At 46.5% G+C, this 20409-nt stretch overlaps 1 protein-coding gene across 3 annotated transcripts in view; it reads right to left on the bottom strand.

Moving 5' to 3' along the window:
• SPIN1 (spindlin 1) overlaps window positions 1-20409 on the bottom strand; it is a 75875-nt gene that overhangs the window by 23183 nt on the left and 32283 nt on the right. For all 3 annotated transcript variants that reach the window (XM_060610250.3, XM_060610252.3, XM_060610251.3), the window contains exon 2: window positions 15454-15663. In XM_060610250.3, the coding sequence (XP_060466233.1) occupies window positions 15454-15505 (52 nt within the window). In that variant the 5' untranslated portion in view covers window positions 15506-15663. The remainder of the gene's footprint in view (window positions 1-15453; window positions 15664-20409) is intronic.

Here is a 20409-nt window from a genome sequence, read left to right as displayed (position 1 = left end):
CTCTTCAAACCCGTAGGGCAGTTGGTAAAAACCACACAGAGGTGACCCCTCAGCAAGAGGGCTGTTCCAGACCCACCCGGGCATCTGGTGGCCAGAACAAAGTCCGAGCACGGCCACACAGTCCCATTGCGCCACCACACGTCTCAAATGGCCCACACCCCAACAGAGGCCACTCGACACGCAGGAAAGTGGCAGACCATACCCCACGCCAAGGGGGTTACAACCAGAATGTAATTAACAGCAAAGATGTTAAAAGAGCTATAATCTGCTCAAATATATAAAGGACGACAGACAATACTCAAAACAGAAAAATGTGGGGAAGAAAAGGAAAGAAATAAATGAAAGTGGTGAAAACACATGATCTGAAATGAAGACGAGTGGACACAGTTAACAGCGGACCAGACCCAAAGACGGTGGGGGCAGGAGCGGCCGTGGGGACCCTCACAGCCGGTGTCAACTGGCCTGACACACGGTAAATGGGATGGTTTACCACACCCACGAAGAGAGGAGCACACCGGGAGAGAAGAAAGAGCTAGAAGCAGCAGTGGCAGAGAGTTCTCCAGATGTGGTGCGCACACAGCCACGTGGCCACACAGCCAATGAGCTCAGCCACGCCCACGTGGGATGGAAACAAGGATGAACCTGCCAGGGCGCATCCTAATCACAGTTCTGGAAACCAGTGGCCGGTGAAATACTTTAAAGCAGCCTAACAGGGGCGCCTGGGTGGCTCAGTCAGTGAAACGTCCGACTTTGGCTCAGGTCACAATCTCACGATTCACAGGTTCGAGTCCTGCGTTGGGCTCTGTGCTGAGATTGCGGGGCCTGCTTGGGATTCTGTCTCACCCTCTCTCTCTGCTCCTCTTTTGCTCACACACACACTCTCTCTCTCAAAATAAACAGTAAATTTAAAAAAGAAACAACACAGAGAAACAAAGACAATACTGGCTCCAGATCCACTGCCAGAAAGAGCGTGAGCCCAAACAGAAGACAGTGGAGTAGAATTCATGGACTCAGAGCACTATCTCCGGCCAAAGGAGCTTCTAGCCTCAACGGTACAGATAATGGCATCAGATGAAGACTGTCCAAACACGAATTCAGAGACTATGTAAAAAAGGATGGGACAACTGCTAGCATCACACAAATTAACCTCAGGACAAAGTTATCAGGGATCAAGACAACATTTCAAAACGGTAAGAGTCAATCAAGAAGCCGGCACATTTAACAGGTTGACGGTACGTGCACTGGGTACAGAACACTGGAGTTCATGAAGCAAAACCCGACGGCCCTGACAGGAAAAATCAACACATCCACAATTAGACATTCAGATGTGAGCTCTCCTCTCTCAGTCACGGAAGTAAGGAGTGGGTGGAAAATCAGACAGGACGCAGAAGACCAGAACACCACAAAGAGCCTACACGGGTTTCTTTCCCCCAAGTTCACCTGAGATGTTCACTCAGACACACCATCTGCTACCCATAGCACAAACCCTCCATGCACTTACAACAACGTGAACTCCTAGGAAGTTTGTTCTCTTACCACGTCAGAAGGGAAAGAGAAATTAATAATATCTGGAAACACCCGTTTTTGAAAATTAAACGACAATCTTGTTTAATCCACAGTTCAAGGACAAAATCACAATGAAATTTGACCTGGAAGAAAATCAAACTGGAAACGCTATCCGTGGAATGCGGCAAAAGCACCCCTGACTACAGTGATCAAAATCCACGCTAGGCAGCAAAATATAAAGAAAACAAAGAACGTGTGACCACAAGCTCAGTCTAGCGGTCCCCTGACTGGAAGAAGGCGGCTCCGGGGTTATCTGCAAATCCGCCATCCCCGGCCGTCCCTGAGAGCGTGCATGCTGACACACACTTCCTTACTTCCACTTACAATTCCAAAGTGAAGCGAACAAGCAGACACATGGCCAACCGGTCAGTGCAGGGCTGTCTGTCCCTGTTCATGAAGACGGTGAGACAGGCAGGTCCCGGGTGCCCAGCGCCGTCCTCCCCGCTGTCCCCAGCGGCCCGGGCACCCCCACGCAGACAAGCAGACAGCTCACAGACAATGGAAGACAGCCTGGAAGGACACCAAACTTTCCTGAACGCCCCACCCCCCCCCGCCGCCATCACCCCGGAATGTCTCTAGGCTTGGGGTGGACAGGATGAGGAGAGCGGACAGGCAAACAGACCCGACGGTACAGGATCGCTGGGGGTCCACGGAAACTACCCTACCCCCTTGGTGTCAGGGCCGCCTTGCCTCCCACATGGAGCTCACTGGGACAGGGCAGCCGGCCTTGCACGTGTCTGCCCCCGTCCCCACATGCCAGGCAATGCTGGGGCCCACCTGTCACCTCGTGTCCCGACGGGGCTCGCTCTCCCGCCACAGGAGGGCTGTGGCAAGATCACCGGAGAGGAGCGAGCCGCTCCCAGGGAAGCCTCTGCTCTGGCGAACGGGCATCGACACTCGTGGAGACACGGCCCCTTGGGTGCAAACGCTCCAGGCTGGGGGCACCACCACATGTGCAAGGACCCCGGAGCTCTGCAGATGGACTAGGAGGACGCACGGCGGTCCTCAAGGCCACCGAGGCCTTCACAGTCACCACACAGCGCCAGAGGCACGAACACGGAGAGCGGGAGCTCTCGAAGCCTGCACGTGAGGAGCGGAGTCCTCCCTCTGCCCGAACAGGGGAGAAGCTGCACAAGATCAGGAATCTTTCCAGTGGCCAGAGGAGGAGTCCCAGGGTGAACAGAGACAGGCCTGCAGAGGGACCCACACGGCGCCTCGGGCAGAGCCTGCGGGGGGGGAGCAGGTGGAAGAGCCGACCCACAGCCTCCGCGCCCACAAGTTGGGGCCCAGCCCCCAGTGGCCAATCTTGGCAGGAAGGGAGGGAGGGTCCACGTGCTCCCGGGTTTCACCTCTGGGAGTGCCGCAGTTCCAGGCAAGGGGTGGGGGGGGGGGGGGGGGGGGGAGGTGGGGGAGGAAGGGGAGAGAAAACTCCCCTCCAGCCCCCAGTAGAGGGAGGGGAGAAAGTAGCCATTCAGAGACAGAACAAAGTGTTTGGTTCTTAACAAGGCCCATCCCCAAGAGCCCAATCCCTGCCCAAGGGCAGGGAGATTAAAAGTCCAGCTGCCGCGGGTCCTGTCCCACAGCGGACAGGAGGAGGACACGAGGGTCAGCCAGTGGCACAGACCCATTAAGACACGAGGCCTAGTTAGAGCACTACAGAATGTATCCCGCCCCCCACGCCCCATCGAAGGTCACTAAAGGCTTGTGAGCTCCTTTCATCTGGCACATCCTGTCCAACTTGGTCAAAAACTTATAAAGCACATGAAAAAGGAAACAACACGGTTTGAAGAGACAGCAAGCACAGGAACCAGACTCTGGCATGACGGGTGGTGGAACGATCATTCCAAGAATTCCAAGTAACTGTCAAAATTAAGCTAGACGTTATAATGAAAAAAAGTAGACAACGTGCAAGAAAAAAATGAGTAATGTAAAAAGAAAGGTAGAAATTACCAGGGAAAAAAAAGACGGCAGAGGTCAAAACACCAGAACAGAAATGAAGAATGTATGAGGGACTCATGATGGAGAAAGTGCAATCCAAACTACAAAAAGCAGGGAAAAGTGGGAGAGAAAGTAGAAGAAAATACAGGGCAAGGAACAGGGCACAGTAAGAAACAGAGCAGACGTTAATCCAGTGAGCCCCAGACACGGCTGAGAAAAGAGTCTCTGAGCCCCAGGACACGCCAACAGAAAGGTCCAAACCTGAAAAGCAGAGCAAAGGACAGGAGAAAACAAATCAGAATATCCAAGGACCGTGGGGCGACTACAAAGAAGTAACATGTACAAGGGGAATGCCAGGAAGAAAAGATGGAGACAGAGGAACAGAAGAAAACAGTCAAAGCAATAATGACTGAGGATTTCCCCAGATTAACGTCAGACGCTAAACCAGAGACAAAGGAAGTTCAGAGAACGCCAAGCAGGATAAATGCCCGAACACCGCATATAAGCGTATCGTATTCACAGCGCAAATCCAGGGCAAAGACAAACTCCTGAAAGCAGCCAGAGGAAGACACGCCTTATGGATGGAGAAGCAGAGCAAAGAGCAATTGCATCCGCCTTCTCCTCAGGAAGCATGGCAGCAGAAAGGAGTGAAGTATCTAAGTGCTGAGAGAAAACTAAAAACCCAGAATTTTGTATTCTGCTAACCTTCAAGAGTAAAGAAGAAAGACTTGCTCAAACAAACAGAAGTTAAGAGAATTTGTTTCCAGAAGACCTGTACTTCAAGAAATGTTGAAAAAAAATTCTTCAGAGAGAAGAAAATGAGTTGAAAAACTCGAATCTACATAAAGATCATTAGAGACCATCTTTCTTAACAAAAATGGTAACATTTTTCCAGAATATTAACAATGTATTAGATGATTATAGCTCACGCATAAGTGAACTGGATTAGTTGTAAAAGGATCCTGCAGACTCTAGGGCAGTCTCTTGAAGTAAAAGAACAAGGGCAATGAATAGAAAATAGTAACAAATATAGCAGATATTAGTCCAATAATCACCTTAAACGTCAATGATCTAAGTACACCAATTAGAAGACCAAGTCTGTCATAGTGGATCAAAATAAAAGACCATATTGTACACTTCTCACAAGAAATCCATTTTAAGGATATATACTTACATTAAAAATAGAGAGAAGGAAGAATATATACCATGCTAACACTGATCAAAAGAAGCGAGAGTAGCTACATTAATTTCAGTCAGATTCCAGAGCAAGGGAAGTCATCAGGGATAAAGAGATAGATTATGATGGGGCGCCTGGGTGGCTCAATCCGGTTAAACGTCCGACTTCAGCTCAGGTCATGATCTCACTGCTCATCGGTTCGAGCCCCGTGTTGGGCACTGTGCTGATAGCTCACAGCCTGGAGCCTGCTTAGGATTCTGTGTCTCCCTCTCTCCCTCTGCCCTTCCCCTGCTCACGTTCTGTCTCTCAAAAAATTAATAAATGGGGCGCCTGGGTGATTCAGTCGGTTAAACGTCCGACTTCGGCCCAGGTCACGATCTCACGGTCCGTGAGTTCGAGCCCCGCGTCGGGCTCTGGGCTGATGGCTCAGAGCCTGGAGCCTGCTTCTGATTCTGTGTCTCCCTCTCTCTCTGCCCCTCCCCCGTTCATGCTCTGTCTCTCTCTGTCTCAAAAATAAATAAACGTTAAAAAAAAAAAAATTTTTTTTTAAATTAATAAATATGTTAAAAAAATTTTAAGAGATACATTATTATAAAGCAATCAATCCTCTAAGAAGACAACAATCCTTAACATGTATGTACCTCACAACAGAATATCAAATCAAGGGAGGTCAAAGTTGTACAACTACACAGTGGGACACTTCAATAACCCTCTATCAGAAATGGACAGATGCAACAGGCAGAAAATCACTGAGTGCACAGTCAAACCCAACACCACCACTGATCAACTGGATATAATTGACATCAATAGACCACTTCATCCAACAACGGCAGAATACAAATTCTTTACAAGGTCCCAGAAGCATTCAGCAAGACAACATTCTGGCATAAAATACATCTTAAAATTAAAGGAACAGGGGCGCCTGGGTGGCTCAGTCATTATGCATCCAACTTCGGCTCAGGTCATGATCTCATGGTTCGTGGGTTCAAGCCCCGCGTCAGGCTCTGTGCTGACAGCTCAGAGCCTGAAGCCTGCTTCAGATTCTGTGTCTCCTCTCTTCACCTCTCCTGCTCTTTCTCTGTCTCTCAAAAATAAATTTTAAAAAAGCTAATAAATAAATAAACAAATCCTGCAACTGCTCGCAAACCACGATAAAATCAAACTAGATTCAATAACAGAAAAATAGCTGGAAAATTCCCAAACACTCAGAGATTAAGCAACACACTTCTAAATACACTGTTCAAAGAAGAAATCACAACACAAATTTAAAAATATTTGGAACTAAATGAAAAGCAAAATACATTTTGCAAAATTTGTAGGATACAAGGAAAGCAATGCTTACAGAGAAATCTACAGCACTGAATGCATGTACTGGAAAAGAGGAAAGATTTAAAATTAAAAATCTAAGCTTACACCTTAGGAAATTATAATAGGAAACCATATTAAATGTAAAATAAAAGCGGTTATAAAAGTTAGAAATCAGTAATATTTTAAACATCAACAGAGAAAAATCAATGAAATCAAAAGATCATTGTTTGAAAATACCAAAATTGATAAATCTCTAGCCAGGATAACTAACAAGAAAGAGAGAAGGCACAAATCACTAACATGAGAAATCAAAAAGGAGACATCACTACAGACCCCATATACAAAATCCACATGACAACTACAAAACTGATGAAAGATATCTAAATGGAGAGATATCTAAATGGAGAGATATTCCATGTTCATAGACAGGAAGACTCAGTATTGTCAAGATGTCAGTTCTTCCCAATTTGAACTACAGATTTAATGCAATCCCAATCCAAATCCTAATGAGTTATCTTGTGGATATCAATGAACTGGTTCTAAAGTTTATAGGGAGAAGCAAAAGATCCAGCACAGCCAACACAATACTGAAGGAGGAGAACAAAGTTGGAGAACTGACACTACCCAACTTTAAGACATCCTGTAAAGCTACACTCATCAGGACAATGTGGTACTGACTCTTTAAAAATGGACAAATAGAACAAATAAAGAACCCTGAAAAAGACCCACATATAGTTAACTGATCTTTGACAAAAGAGCAAAGGCAATACAATGGAGAAAATATAGTCTTTTTAACAAATGGTACTGGAATAAATAGACATCCACCTACAAAAAAACGGATTTGGACAGAGACTTTACATCCTTCACAAAAATTAACTCAAAATGGACCACAGATCTAAATGTAAAGTGAAAAACTATAAAACTCCTAAAATACAACACAGGGAAAAATCCAGATGACCTTGGTTATGTTGATGACTTTTTAGATACTACACCAACAGCATAATCCATGAAAGAAGTTAACTGATAAGCTGTACTTCATTGAAATTAAAAATTTCTGCTCTATGAGAGACACTATCAAGAAAATGAGAAGACATGCCAGAAGAAGAAAACACCTGGAAGAAAACATATCTGAAGGACTTGTTAACCAAAATATAACAAGAACTCTTAAAATTCGACAAGAAAAAACAACCTGATTAAAACATGGGCCAAACACCTTAACACCAAAGATGATATATGTAGAGATGGCAAAACACATACAAAAAGATGCTCTACACATCGTATGTCATCCAGAAAATGCAAACTAAAAACAAGGAGACACCATGACACACCTAACAGAATGGCCGAAATCCAGAACACTGACAACACCAACCACTGGAGAGGATGTGAAGCAATAGGAACTCTAATTCATGGCTGGTGGGAATGCAAATTGGTGTCGCCATTTTGAAAGACAGTTCGGTGGTTTCTTACAAAATTAACCATACTCTTACCATATGATCCAGCAATTATGATCCTTGGTATTTACCCTAAGAAGCTGGAAAGATGTCCACACAAAAACCTGGGCACACGGATGTTTATAGCACCTCCATTCTATGATGCTCAAACTTGGAAACAACCAAAATGTCCTATAGTGGGTGACTGGATAAATAAACCATGGCATGTCAACAAATAGAATGTTATTCAGTAATAATAAGCTATCAAGCCATGAAAAGACAGAAGGAACCTTAAGTGCATACTGCTAAGTGAAAGAAGCCAATGTGAAAAAGCTACGTAAGATTCCAACTCGATGACATTCTAAGAAAGGCAAAACTATGGATACAATAAAAGGCAGTGACTGCTAAGGGTTGGGGGAAAAAGGAATGAATAGTTGGAGAATAGGGGATTTTCAGGGAATAAAACTACCCTGAATGATACGAGAATGGTGGATCTGAATACATCTGTCAAAACCCACAGAACGTACAGCACCAAGAGTGAAGCTCAAAGTAAACAATGGACTCTGAGCAATCATGACATGTAAATGTGGGCATGCCAATGTAACAAGTGTACTATCTGGTGGGGGATGTGGCTAGTAGGGGACGTTGAGGGGGAGGGGACCAGACATATACAAGAAATGTACGTTCTGATCAACTTTGCCTTGAACTTAAAACTACTTTATGCAAAATAAAGTCCTGGGGTTCCTGGGTGGCTCGGTCGGTTGAGCATCTGACTCTTGATCTTGGCTGAGGTCATATCACAGTTTGTGAGTTGAAACCCCGCGTGGGGTTCTGTGCTGATGGTACGGAGCCTGCTTGAGACTCTGTCTCTCCTCTCTGCTCCTCCTTCTCTGCTTGTGCACACACGCGCTCTCTCTCAAAAAAAAAAAAAAAAAAAAAAAAACTTAGAAAAAAAGAAAAGTCCTTTTGCAAAGTTCTTTTTAAAAAGGACTTTTTAAAAAAATAGAGGTACTAGACTTATTCTTCCATCATTAACACTGAGCTAAACAGAAAACAATACCTGCAATGCTGAAGTAAAATGACTTTGAACCCTGAATTCCATACCCAGCTAAATTACCAATTGAGGGTATAGACATTTACATTCATGTATGGGCTCAAAAGTTACACCTCCCACAAATCTCTGGAAGTAACTGGAGGATACTCTCCAGAAAACAAGACAGAAAAGCAACATAAACACACAGGATCCGAGAAACCAGAGATGTTTAAGTCCAGCATGACATCTATGATACAGGATGAGACCCATGCAGACAGGAGTAAGAGGCCAGGGACTTAAGGAGAGTGGTCTCCCAGAAGCTGGCACCACACAGCAGCAAGCGTAAGAAATATATCACGGGCAAAGGCTAGTAACTCCAACTTTAAAAGAGCTTCGAGGGGCGCCTGGGTGGCTCAGTTGGTTGAGCGTCCAACTTCAGCTAAGGTCATGATCTCAGAGTTTGTGGGTTCAATCCCCACATCAGGCTCTGTGCTGACAGCTCAGAGCCTAGAGCCTGCTTGGGATTCTCTGCCTCCCTTTCTCTCTGCCCCTCCCCCACTCGTGTTCAGTCTCTCTCTCTCTCTCTCTCTCTCTCTCGATAAATAAATAAACATTAAAAAAATTTGTTTTAAATAAAAGAGCTTCTAAAGGTAGAAGAAAATTGGAGATAAGAACAGAAAAAGGCAGGCCAAAGAGGCCTCACACATGAAACTACAGACTCCTTTGTCACCCATCTGACGAACAAAGATTCATAAGCTGACAACACACTACAGAAGCAAGATGGGGGAGAGAGACACGCTTCCACACCGCTTGCTGGTAAGAAGGCACCATGGTACAAAGCCCATGAACACCTCACAGAATCACGTATGCATGTAAGATCTAATTCAGCTCTCCTAAAAACCTATCCCAGTGATGACACACTGGCAAAACAGACAAGCCTATTCACTGCAGTATCATCATTTCTAATACAGAAGAGTGGAAACAACCTAAATGTCCAAATAACTAAGCATAAATGAATACAAGGTACTATTGAGCTGTGACGGGAGTAGGCGCTCTACGCGCTGCGAAGGGGTGGTCACCGCACGCTGCTCAGCAGAAGAGTGACAGAGGAGCAGGTAGGCATGTTTATAGTCACTGGGCGCCGATGGCAGTTTGTCACTGGAAGTGGGTGGCATCACTCATCTGAGGATCACAGATTTTCCAATAGAAAACAGAACGAGACCCTTTACTAGGTGCTGCATCTATTTGTTGATTGAAATGTGAAAAGAAGTAGAGCCATAATTTACAAAATTAACTGTTCTATGACTCACAGAAGTTACTTAAACTGGACTAAACCGTGACGGGTAACAAAACCACATACACTCAAACTGTTCTAGCAGAAGCTCATTGGGACCCATCTTCCAAAACACTCACACCTCCTTTATCACGCTTTGCTGTAGTTGTAGTGTCCTTGCAGATGCTCCGTTTTTTAACAAACCGAAGGCAACCCTGTGTCAAGCAAGCCTATCAGCGTCATTTTGTCAAAGGCATTTGCTCACTTCATGTCTCTCTGTCACAGTCTGGTAATTTTCACAATATTTCAAGCCTTCTCATTATTTTTATATTTGTTACAGTGATCAGGGAATCAGTGCTTCTGACTCGCTGAAAGCTCAGTTGATGGTCAGCAGTTTTTAGCAATAAACTCATTTTTGATTACACTATGGTGCATTGTTCAGACATAGTGCACACTTAACAGACTACTGCACAGTGTAAACATAACATTTATATGCACTGGGAAACCAAAACATTCATCTGACTTCTTGTGCGGGGACATCCGCGTTATCATGGTCTGGAACAGAACCTCCAATGCCTCCAAGATGTGCCTGTAACCAGCGGTCAGCTTTGTGTGGACCCTGATTTCCCAAACACAAAGACCCATGTCTGTTCCAGCAACCTGTTCAAATTAGGAACCCTCACCAATCTCGTCCACACCACACTGAGGGCCCCCAGCCCTGCCACCTCACTCATTCCTCCCTGTGGGAGCTCTGCCTCTTGTGAGATCTTCCTGGGAGGCTGTCAAGGAGACCCTGTCCCTGCTGCTGAGCAAAAGTGATAAGCTCAAGAGAGAGCACTTCCCTTACCTATGCAGCTTCCAAACAACTTTTTTGTGCCTTGCTAGAGGATCCACCTCGGATCTTAAGAGATTTAAGGAAAACTTCCAGGTGAAACAGACTAAAAAGCAAATCAACACAAAGACATTCCTAACAGGCCAAGCTAGTTCAAGAAAGTCATTTTAAAGTTTTTCTTTTAATTTTTACTTTTGAGAGAGAGAGAGAGAGAGAGAGAGAGAGAGAGAGAGACAGAGCATGAATGGGAGAGAGAAAGACAGAGATCATGACCTGAGCTGAATGAAGTTGGATGCTTAACCGACTAAGCCACCCAAGTGCCCCAAGAAAGTCTTCTTAAAAATGCAATTTATTGAGCACCTGGATAGCTCAGTCAGTTGAGTGACCAACTCTTGATTTTGGCTCAGGCCATGATCTCATGATTCGTGGGTTTGAGCCCCATGTCAGGCTCCACAATGACAGCACAAAGCCCGCTTGGATTCTTTCTCTCCCTCTCTCTGCCCTTCCCCTGCTCGCTTGTGCATGCGTGCTCTCTCTCTCACATAAATAAACTTTAAAAAATATACTTTTTAAAAAATGCAATTTATAGCCTCAGAAGTATAAGCTACCTGCATCTATGAAATAGCAAACGGAACAAAAAAGAGCTCCTAGAAATTTAAAACGCTTACTGAAATCTTTTTTTTTTAACGTTTATTTTTATTTTTGAGACAGAGGGAGACAGAGTGCGAGTGGGGAAGGGGCAGAGAGAGAGGGAGACACAGAATCCGAAGCAGGCTCCAGGCTCCGAGCTGTCAGCAGAGAGCCCGACGCGGGGCTCGAACCCATGAGCCATGAGATCATGACCTGAACCAAAGTCAGACACTTAACCGACTGAGCCATCCAGGCGCCCCTTACTGAAATCTTTTTAAAAGGCTGGGAAATAAAGTCAGTAACTTCCTAAGAATGAAAAAATGGGAATGAATAATTGGCAAAGTTTAGGGAAAAAAAGGTCAACCTGAGAAGCAAAACATCCAAGCTGCATACAGCCAGAGAGAGAGGATGGGTACCATCGGAAGGATCTCTGAACCCCCGTGGGGGGACTGACTGAAAATGTCACCAAGTGAAAAAGACCCAACTGGACATTCACTGCAGTACAGGTCATAGCACATAAAGCAGCAGTCCAGAAGTTTCTAGAGGAGAGGCAAAGACCACTGGACACATAGACAGGTTTGGAAACAGCATCCAACTTCCCAATGGCAGCACTGAGATCTGGAAGGCGAGACGGAGCAATGCCTGGAGAATTCTGAATGACAAGTGGCCTCCACCTAGAATCCTGGGCCCCGCCAGCACGGGGGCAGCATGAAGACAATGTTGATGCAGGGTCTCAGAAAGAACCTCATCTTCTAGGTGCACTTTTGGAAAACCGTATCAGAGACAATTTCACACGTGTAGAAAAGTCGAGAGTAGGAATAAACGACACGTTCCACCTGACACTTTAACCACCAACTCGTTCGCGGTCTACTCCGAAAGCTGCTTGAGGCCACACAGCCTCTTCCTGGGCGAGAGAACAAACAAGGAGGATCCTGCTACAGAGATGAAAATGGAGTTCCAAGGACGACAGGGCACCAGCAGCTAGAGGACATGGCTCAGATGACAACAGAGCTGAAAGCGCGAGAAGAGTCTCTGGGGATCCACGGACAGATGGGCCATGTGTGGCACTGGCCACGTGGCATAGTACACGGAGTTTTATAAAGCTGTTGGATGGTTTGAGAGACCAAGTTGCAAACAAATTTAAGCAAATATGAAAAAATTAAGAAATGGCTAAATTCCAGGGAAAATAAAATGTACCAAAAAAAAAAAAAAAAAAAAAAAAGTCATCGCACTGCCTTACTTGGTTCAGCACTGTCAGAATCCAGAGAAATTTGTCTCCGCATAGTATTAACGAACACTTAAGGTAAATATCAGAAGGAATAGAGGGCCTGCTTTCTGTTAGAAGTCTTTGGCACTACTTGACATTTTCAACAATAAATTTTTATCAACTGGATGAAAGTAAAATCAAAGTTTTAAAATTATTTTAATTAAACAGAGCAAAAGTAGTTGCTAAATAAATCTGAGCATTATGTACATGGTTATGTATCATTACCATTCCCTGTACCTATCAGTATGATTAAACTATGTCACAAAGGAGAAAAACGGAAACCTTGGATAAACCAGTAAAAAAATGGAGCCTGACTTTAGGGGAAAAAAAACACATGAAAAATAGTATAGTATGTATATATATATATAATTATATATATGTAACAGTACAGTACATAATAGGACTTGCTGTCCAATGTCATTAGGTGTACATAAATTACTACTTCAGTAACCAATTAAATTCCAACAGAATTACACAGATAAACCTAACTTACTTTAAAACAGAAATCTCTGGGGCGCCTGGGTGGCACAGCCAGTTAAGTGTCTGACTTCGACTCAGGTCATGATCTCATGGCTCATGAGTTCGAGCCCCGCGTCGGGCTATGTGCTGACAGCTCGGAGCCTGGAGCCTGCTTCGGATTCTGTGTCTCCCTCTCTCTCTGCCCCTCTCCTGCTTATGTTGGGTCTGTCTCTCTCTCTCAAAAATAAACATTAAAAAAAAAAAAAAGAAATCCCTAATATGTTGAACTAGATACATAAAGAGCGCACAAATATTCAACTTTCAAATTGTTATTGATCACCCACGCTCTGTCAAACATAGATCCCCGAACTGGGAACCGCCTACTGATCTATTTACTGCTGTGGGGATTTTAAGGCATGATCTCAGATTCCTCCCCCCCGCAGCCCCTCCCCCCATCAAGCACAGTACTGGCTCCCTCTCTTGAACCTGGGTCCGCCCCCAGGAAGACCTCCAGGAATGCAATGCAGAAGTCAGCTAGTGTGCACACCAAGGTTCCAGGCTTCACCAGGAGAGCCCTGCAGCTGTGCCGGTTTCTCTGGGGACACTTGTTCTGGGGGCCTTCAGGTTAGTCCAGCTCCCTAGAGGCCCACAGAGGAGGAGAAAGGCTACCGGGTGAGGTTCTCAGCTGTAAGCTCTGAGATGGCAGTAGCCTATGGTCACAGCTGAGCCACCGTACCGACCCTGGAAGGCCTACCTGGGTTTCCTGCTGCAGGAGAAAGAGAACCCCCCCTTTTGGGTGAATGTTCTTTATTTGTAAATGGGCACATTCATAACTGACATAGGAGTTTAAAAGCAACAGAGCCTTGGTCTATGTTAATGGAAAGAATGGTTGAAGACAATTTTATAAACAATACTGATCAAGGGATCGGCAATTTTCCAAAATCGAACAACACCGCACAACAGCTGGGAACAGTAAGAGACTCCACGGTCTCATGTTAACGTATCTAACGGGCCACCTGGGACAGAGTACCCACTCTGTCTTCAGCCTATACCACACACTCTTAAAACTGCCAAGGAATAAGAAAAACACAAGATCAAAGTACTGGCTAGGATTAACAATCTCTCCCTTAAGAGCAAGAGCCTCTCTCGGTTTAGATCCTTCGGGCACTTACACGTGCACCCCGAAGGTCGCACGGGGTGCGACCCCACGGGGTCGGGCACCCCGCGACCCACCGCTGTAATCTGCTCGCCCACCTGACAAGGACTTCAAAATCAAGGAAGAAGACAGGAGTGCTGAATTTGGAATGGAGTGCATAAAAAGAACTCTGGAAAATGAATTACCGTTTCAAACGGCAGAAACACGGGAGGTTTCACTGATCAACAAAACACCTGACAACAACTCTCGCAATTAAAATAAAACTATTTTCTTGTAAACACCATGATCAACAATAACAATGCTTTTCCATAGAACAGCTACAGTGTGCCGGGCACCCAACTGCGCCCCGACACACGAGCTCATTTATTCGTCCTCAGAACCTCCGCAGGTACACACCACAACACACCCCGCTGAGGCGGTAAGAACCAGGGCTCGAGAAGACGCGACGTGCACCTGTGTCTACGCGGCCGCGAGGGCCCGGATCTGAACAACACACCGGCAGCTGGCTGACACTTCAGTCTGTCATCTCGGCCCAAAGTAATCCCACTGACAAATGCCGAACACCGGAATCCATATTATCTTCACAAATGAGAAACGAAACTAAAAGAAAAGGGGTACTTAAAAATGTGAATCCCAGTGGCTCTTCTACAAAGGAATTCCAAACACTATAGTTAATAAAAACAAGGAACAGTTCTAAATCAAACAGCAACCATTCTGTAGGTTTATTAGTTTTGCTAGCATGATTCTCAGATTCATTCATCAAAGAATCTTAAAATGTTACGACAGACTTATTTCTGGCATGGAGAAGAGCTCAGGTCCTAAGCAGGACTTAACTATTCCACAGTGCACCCTGTATTATCCTGGTTTCTGGGGAGGGCAAAAATCACGCAAAGTCTAACCTTCTGTTCCACTTGCACCAACTGCGGGCCACCAAAGTAGGAAGTAATTTCTATTAAATATCTGTCTCATTTCCATCCCTTTCATTCCAACAAAGTTCTTCCAACTCAACATACAAAAGCTTTTTTCATCAAAACTACTATAAATACCCTAAACCTCCTACTCCTCTAGTCAAACCCCTTTCACTTCTTTCTTCAAAAAGAAATGACAAATCCTCTCCTGATTACAACCCCATTAAGCGGGTATTTACGCTTCGCTTGGCGAATCTGCTGGAGGTCCAACCTGCAGGAGGCAAAAGACCTCGGAGAAAAATACTAGCTTCGTCCCTGCCTTTCAAACAAGGAACCTGTTTTTCCACACGTAGGTGTACGACACACTGGCCATCACGGGGCTGGAAGAACAGCCAACCCTCGGAGCCGTGCGGACGCATCCACGCAGGTCCCCACGGTGGCACACTGACTGGAGAACGCCGGGCCGCACCGCCTACCTGCATCCGCTCTGGACCGCTGGCCAGGTGTCTTCCCGAATGGGGTCTTCATTCATCTGTATGTACGTGAGCAGCACAGCTGCCGGACTAGGGTGAAAATTGAAAACTCTCCGATTTGAAACTTTTCACGGACTCTCAACGTTCCTTTCAGTCCATCATCCAAGTGCCTCTTTTACAAGTTCAGCAGAGACATGTGTGAACATAAGGACTCTGTAAAAACAGTGAAGTAATAGTTCGTTACTAGAGCATTCACACAAGCGAGCCGCCAGCTGACGTAAAATTTTAAACACGACGTCAGCTATGAAGTGCCCCGCCCAGAAGCAACCAGCCTGATTTCCTCAGACCCGCGAGCCGAGGACACGGGGGAGGCAGCGGAGGGTGCACCTGCCCCTCACCCTACCCCGACACCCCCTTGCTGCCAGGATCAGTGAAAGGCGGACGCTAGGGCGTCAGTGACCATAGACACTGCTATGGCCCGTCTCCTCAACGGGACACAAAGACCGAGCCCACGGAGGTGGTGAGGGGGTGGCGGTCACAGGGAGGAAGGGCGCCAGGACAGCCGGAGCAGGGGCAGCACAGGAGTCAAGTTCAGGTCCGAAGCACAGCTGGGCACCAGGTCAGCAGGCCGGCCGCCGGGGCAAGAGAACAGCCGACAAGCCGGCGGTGCCCTTTAGGCCCCTCAGGCTTCCAGAAACCAGAGGAAGGGACCAGCAAATTCTGCACCCGTGCGACAGTCAAGTCATCTTAGGGAAGCAGCTTATCCTGCAAACCAAATGTGACTCCGGTGCAGGGTCAGTCTGCACGAAACTCGTGTGAGGACACGCATTCTCCAGACCACAAGAGCATCTACTGCAAACTGCACGGACGCACAGGACTGCTTTCGGCTCTCGCGTATTCAGTCCTCACGCGCACAACCACAGCCCTGTGTTCACAGATTTAACTGAAGACCACGCTGAATTCATTTTCTAGAGACAAAAATGCAACAGAATAGAATAAAATTAAAAAGCCTAATTGGTGGAGGAGAGAAGAGTCCGTTTTACTGCTAAAAATTCTTAACTAATATAAAGCTTTCTCACTATTCGAGGCAGACAGACTCAAAAATGACAGGATCTGAGAATTAATTCACCGGGGAACCCTGCAGGCTGTGCTCACTGTGTGGAGCTCAGGAAGGACAGAGGTGGCACACACAGCGAGGACACAGCACCCGTCTCTGGACGAGGCTCTCCCCTCTAAGGTTCCGGGCTCTGCCCGCCTCGCCGCCCAAGGCTGCCCGACAAGTGGCTACCACCCGTCTCCCAGAGTCCACTCTCAGCCGCTCAGCCTTGCTCCCCGACCTCATTCAGCGCCCGCAGCACCGGCTCCCTTGGCAACTGTCACGTGACAGCCCCGCCCTGCAGGACCCCGCCCACCTCCAGGAGGCCGAATGCAGCCCACGGGCCGGGCCGAAGCCCCTGCCAGCCGGTCCTCCAGCCACCCGGGGGCCCAGGGCCCACTCTCCCCGTCCGTGTTCGGCAACAAGGACTCTGCGGCTCACCCCTCAGGTCTTGGACATCATGGCTTCAAAACAGCTGCCCCTCCAGCCCCCACGCCCCCAGGGTCACAGCCCGCACCTTCTCATCACCAAGAACCACAACGTCCTCAACCACCTTCGATCCACCTTCTATCGTCCCCTTCCGTCACACGGACATGCCCACCCACGCTTCCTGGCTGCCACCATTCCCTCCCTCCGTGGCCTCACCACCGTGCCACTGTCCACGGTCTTCCTCGGGGACTAAGTGCCCTCCTCACTACTCTGATTCCTCGGACATCCACCACGACAGCTCCTCCCCTGCCTTCCTCCGTTTTCTTACTCTTCTTGTCTTGTCACTCGCTCTCCTGGCAAAACCCTGACCCAGCCCCCTCCTACGGTGCCCACATCGTAAGCCATCAGGCAAGGCCAACAAACTTATAATCTCCTACCTGGAGTGAGCATCCAACGACAGTCCCCGCCTGGGCGGGCGAGTGGCCACCTGCTAGGGGGACGCCCCCCACACACCAGAGAGGACTGCTCCCACCACCACCTGACCCTGACTGGCGCCCCCCGCTCCCTTCTGCCCCATCTGCTCCCCCCTCACCCGATGTACCGTTTCCCAAATGGAGAGCACCGGACCCCTGCTGCTCTTCACAAAATCACTTCGAAGACCGGGGAACGCTGTACCGTGCACACATCAGCAGGTCGGAGCCCAGTGCACTAACTGGTTCCGCAACATGGGAGGCCAAGCCTGCTCCTGTTCCAAGTGTGCCCTCCTCACGGGCACGTCCCAGCTTCTCCTGGTGCCAGTCCCCGCTGCGGTCCCCAGGGTGAGCGTGTTCCACCTGTCACTCCTCTAAAATGTGCAAGGCACAGCCGCGGGGGGAAGGCTACACAGGGGGCTTTCTGAACATAAGAAAGCAAGACTTTAGATCAGTTGCAGTTAATATTCCAACTGCCTAATCTTATCCAGAAACAGAGAGCCCAAGCAAGAGAGGCATACTCTTGAGCTCTCACTCACACGAACACTGTGCTGTCCCCACACTCACCGTATGATGCTTCAAAAAACTTTCCTAGAGCAAAATCTCACTCTTGACTGGAAAGGGCAAAACTTATTGGGAAAAGAAAAAAAAAAAAAAACTTTTAAACATACCACCTTTACCTTATCATGTTACTCTAACGTGGTTAATTTAGTAAAGAAGACAAATTGCAGATAAACCTTTTTTAAAAAACTTTACCTGCTGAGACAGAAAAATCTCATTATTTCCAGGAGACTGGGAATTATCAAAGTTTCTTGCAAGTATTTACAGAAAATGCTGTCAAAAGACAGAGAAAAGGTGGTGCTAGGTTTGGAGAGGCCTGGCAGATGTTGGCGCTGCGGGGTGAAGACCGGTGGGGAAGGACATCCCTGCAGGGCCCACGCAAACAGGCACACCTCCCAGCCTCCAGACCAATCTCCAGTTTACAGTAAACAGGTGACACGGGAGCCACACTCAAGTGCCCGCAAGACAAGCAGGCCAGACCCTCCGAAACGTCCACGGACTCTTCCAGCCAGAGATGTGAACCCCGAGGACACGGTCTGGAAGGGAACGCTGTACAGGACACTTAGGGCAAGTGGAGAAATGTAAACAGGGGGGAGGACACCGTGGGAGCACACACCAGCGATACTGAGGGCGTACTCGAGCACAGTCACCCTCAGGAAATGCGTGCTGAGATTTTTGGACGCAGACAGCTTTAATATCTGCAAGGGAAGTACAAATACCTCAGGAAAAGAAAATGAAATACACATAGGATAAAGTGAAAACAGCAAACTACAAATTTCTGAATCTGACAGGCATGCTAATGTTACTCTTTGAACTTTTATTTAATTTGAAAATTTTCTTAATAAAAAGTTGGGGAAGACAAAATCCTGGATTTTCTTTTGCCAAATCCATCTCTACTAAATACAGCCAACTCTCCAGTCTTGCAATTTTGCTAAACAATCTTTAAAATGTGCCATTAGGGGGCAACTGGGTGACTTAGTTAAGCGTCAGCTCAGGTCATGATCTCACAGCCTGTGAGTTCGAGCCCCACGTCGGGCTCTTTGCTGACAGCTCGGAGCCTGGAGACTGCTTCAGATTCTGTGTCAACCTCTCTCTCTGCTCCTACCTGCTCGCACTCTGTGTCTCTCTCTTAACAATAAACACTAAAAAAAAAAATTTGTTAATAAAATGTGCCATTAATTAGGTTTGAAACTCAAAATTCTCCTTCTGTAATAATCATAAAGGGTACCACACAATTCTCACAAATGGTTTCACAGAAAAATAAATGTCCCAGGATACACACCGCGCATGACACACTACTGTGCATGCACCTGCCCAGATGCCTCACAACCCCAAAGAGGCACACACAGTGACCACACTACTCTAGAAACTTAAAAATTGCCCCATGAAGTTCAAGTAGCTTGGCTCACGGTCATTCAGACTGCAAGGGGCGCTGCTAAGATAAACCTCCTACTTTACCAATAAACATATAGACTGTTTCCATAAAGGAAGAGAAAACACCACAAAAATCAATGACACTATATATCCTATTTCCAAAAAGGGTAAGAAATGACTGTTTCAACATTTCACGTATAGTTAGTAATAAACATAAAATAGAAATTACGTTATCAAACTACTTGCTGCCAGCTGCTACCACCCAACAGTGCTATTTATAAAAAAAGAAATACATCTCCAAAACTAAGCAAAGATGTTAGGTCCCAACACCTGGACCACTACTGGAAAAGCAAACGGGAGCACTAGTGGCCAAAATACAGCGGTCTTAAAGAGGTTGTCACAAACGGTTCAACACAGATAGGAGGAGTGTGTATTACCACAAATATTTATGTGAAAAATGCTATACCACTAAATTCTGAAGAGTCTAAATATTAAAGGAGAAATTATTTTCAAAACAAAAAATAAGATAAAAACAGAAAGGGAGACAAACCATAAGAGACTCTTAAAGAGTCTTAAAGAGAACAAACAGGGTTGCTGTCAGGGTGTTGGGTGGGGGGATGGGCTAAAGAGGTGAGGGGCATTAAGGGGGACACTGGCTGGGATGAACACTTTTATGTAAGCGATGAATCACTGAATTCTATTCCTGAAAAAAGAAATGAAGTAATTTTCTTAGTTACAATATAGTTACAAGGAAAAATATCCCTATCGTAAGAAGCATCGCGACGTCTGCAATTTACTGCAAGCTTTCAAATGGCTCCACAAAAAATGTTAGTACAGCAACACAGCGAATGGGCCTCAAAGAAGGGTGTGCATATGACACAACGCAGCTACAGTTTCAACTCTTCTGTGTCTAGAAAATCTCATTTAAAAAGTCTGGGGAAGGGGCGCCTGGGTGGCTCAGTCGGTTGAGCGTCTGACTTCGGCTCAGGTCACGATCTCGCGGTCCGTGAGTTCGAGCCCCGCGTCGGG

The sequence above is a fragment of the Panthera onca genome, chromosome D4 (assembly GCF_046562875.1).
Source record: "Panthera onca isolate mPanOnc1 chromosome D4, mPanOnc1 haplotype 2, whole genome shotgun sequence".
NCBI classification, from domain to species: domain Eukaryota; kingdom Metazoa; phylum Chordata; class Mammalia; order Carnivora; family Felidae; genus Panthera; species Panthera onca.
This window is presented reverse-complemented; position numbering and strand designations above follow the sequence as displayed.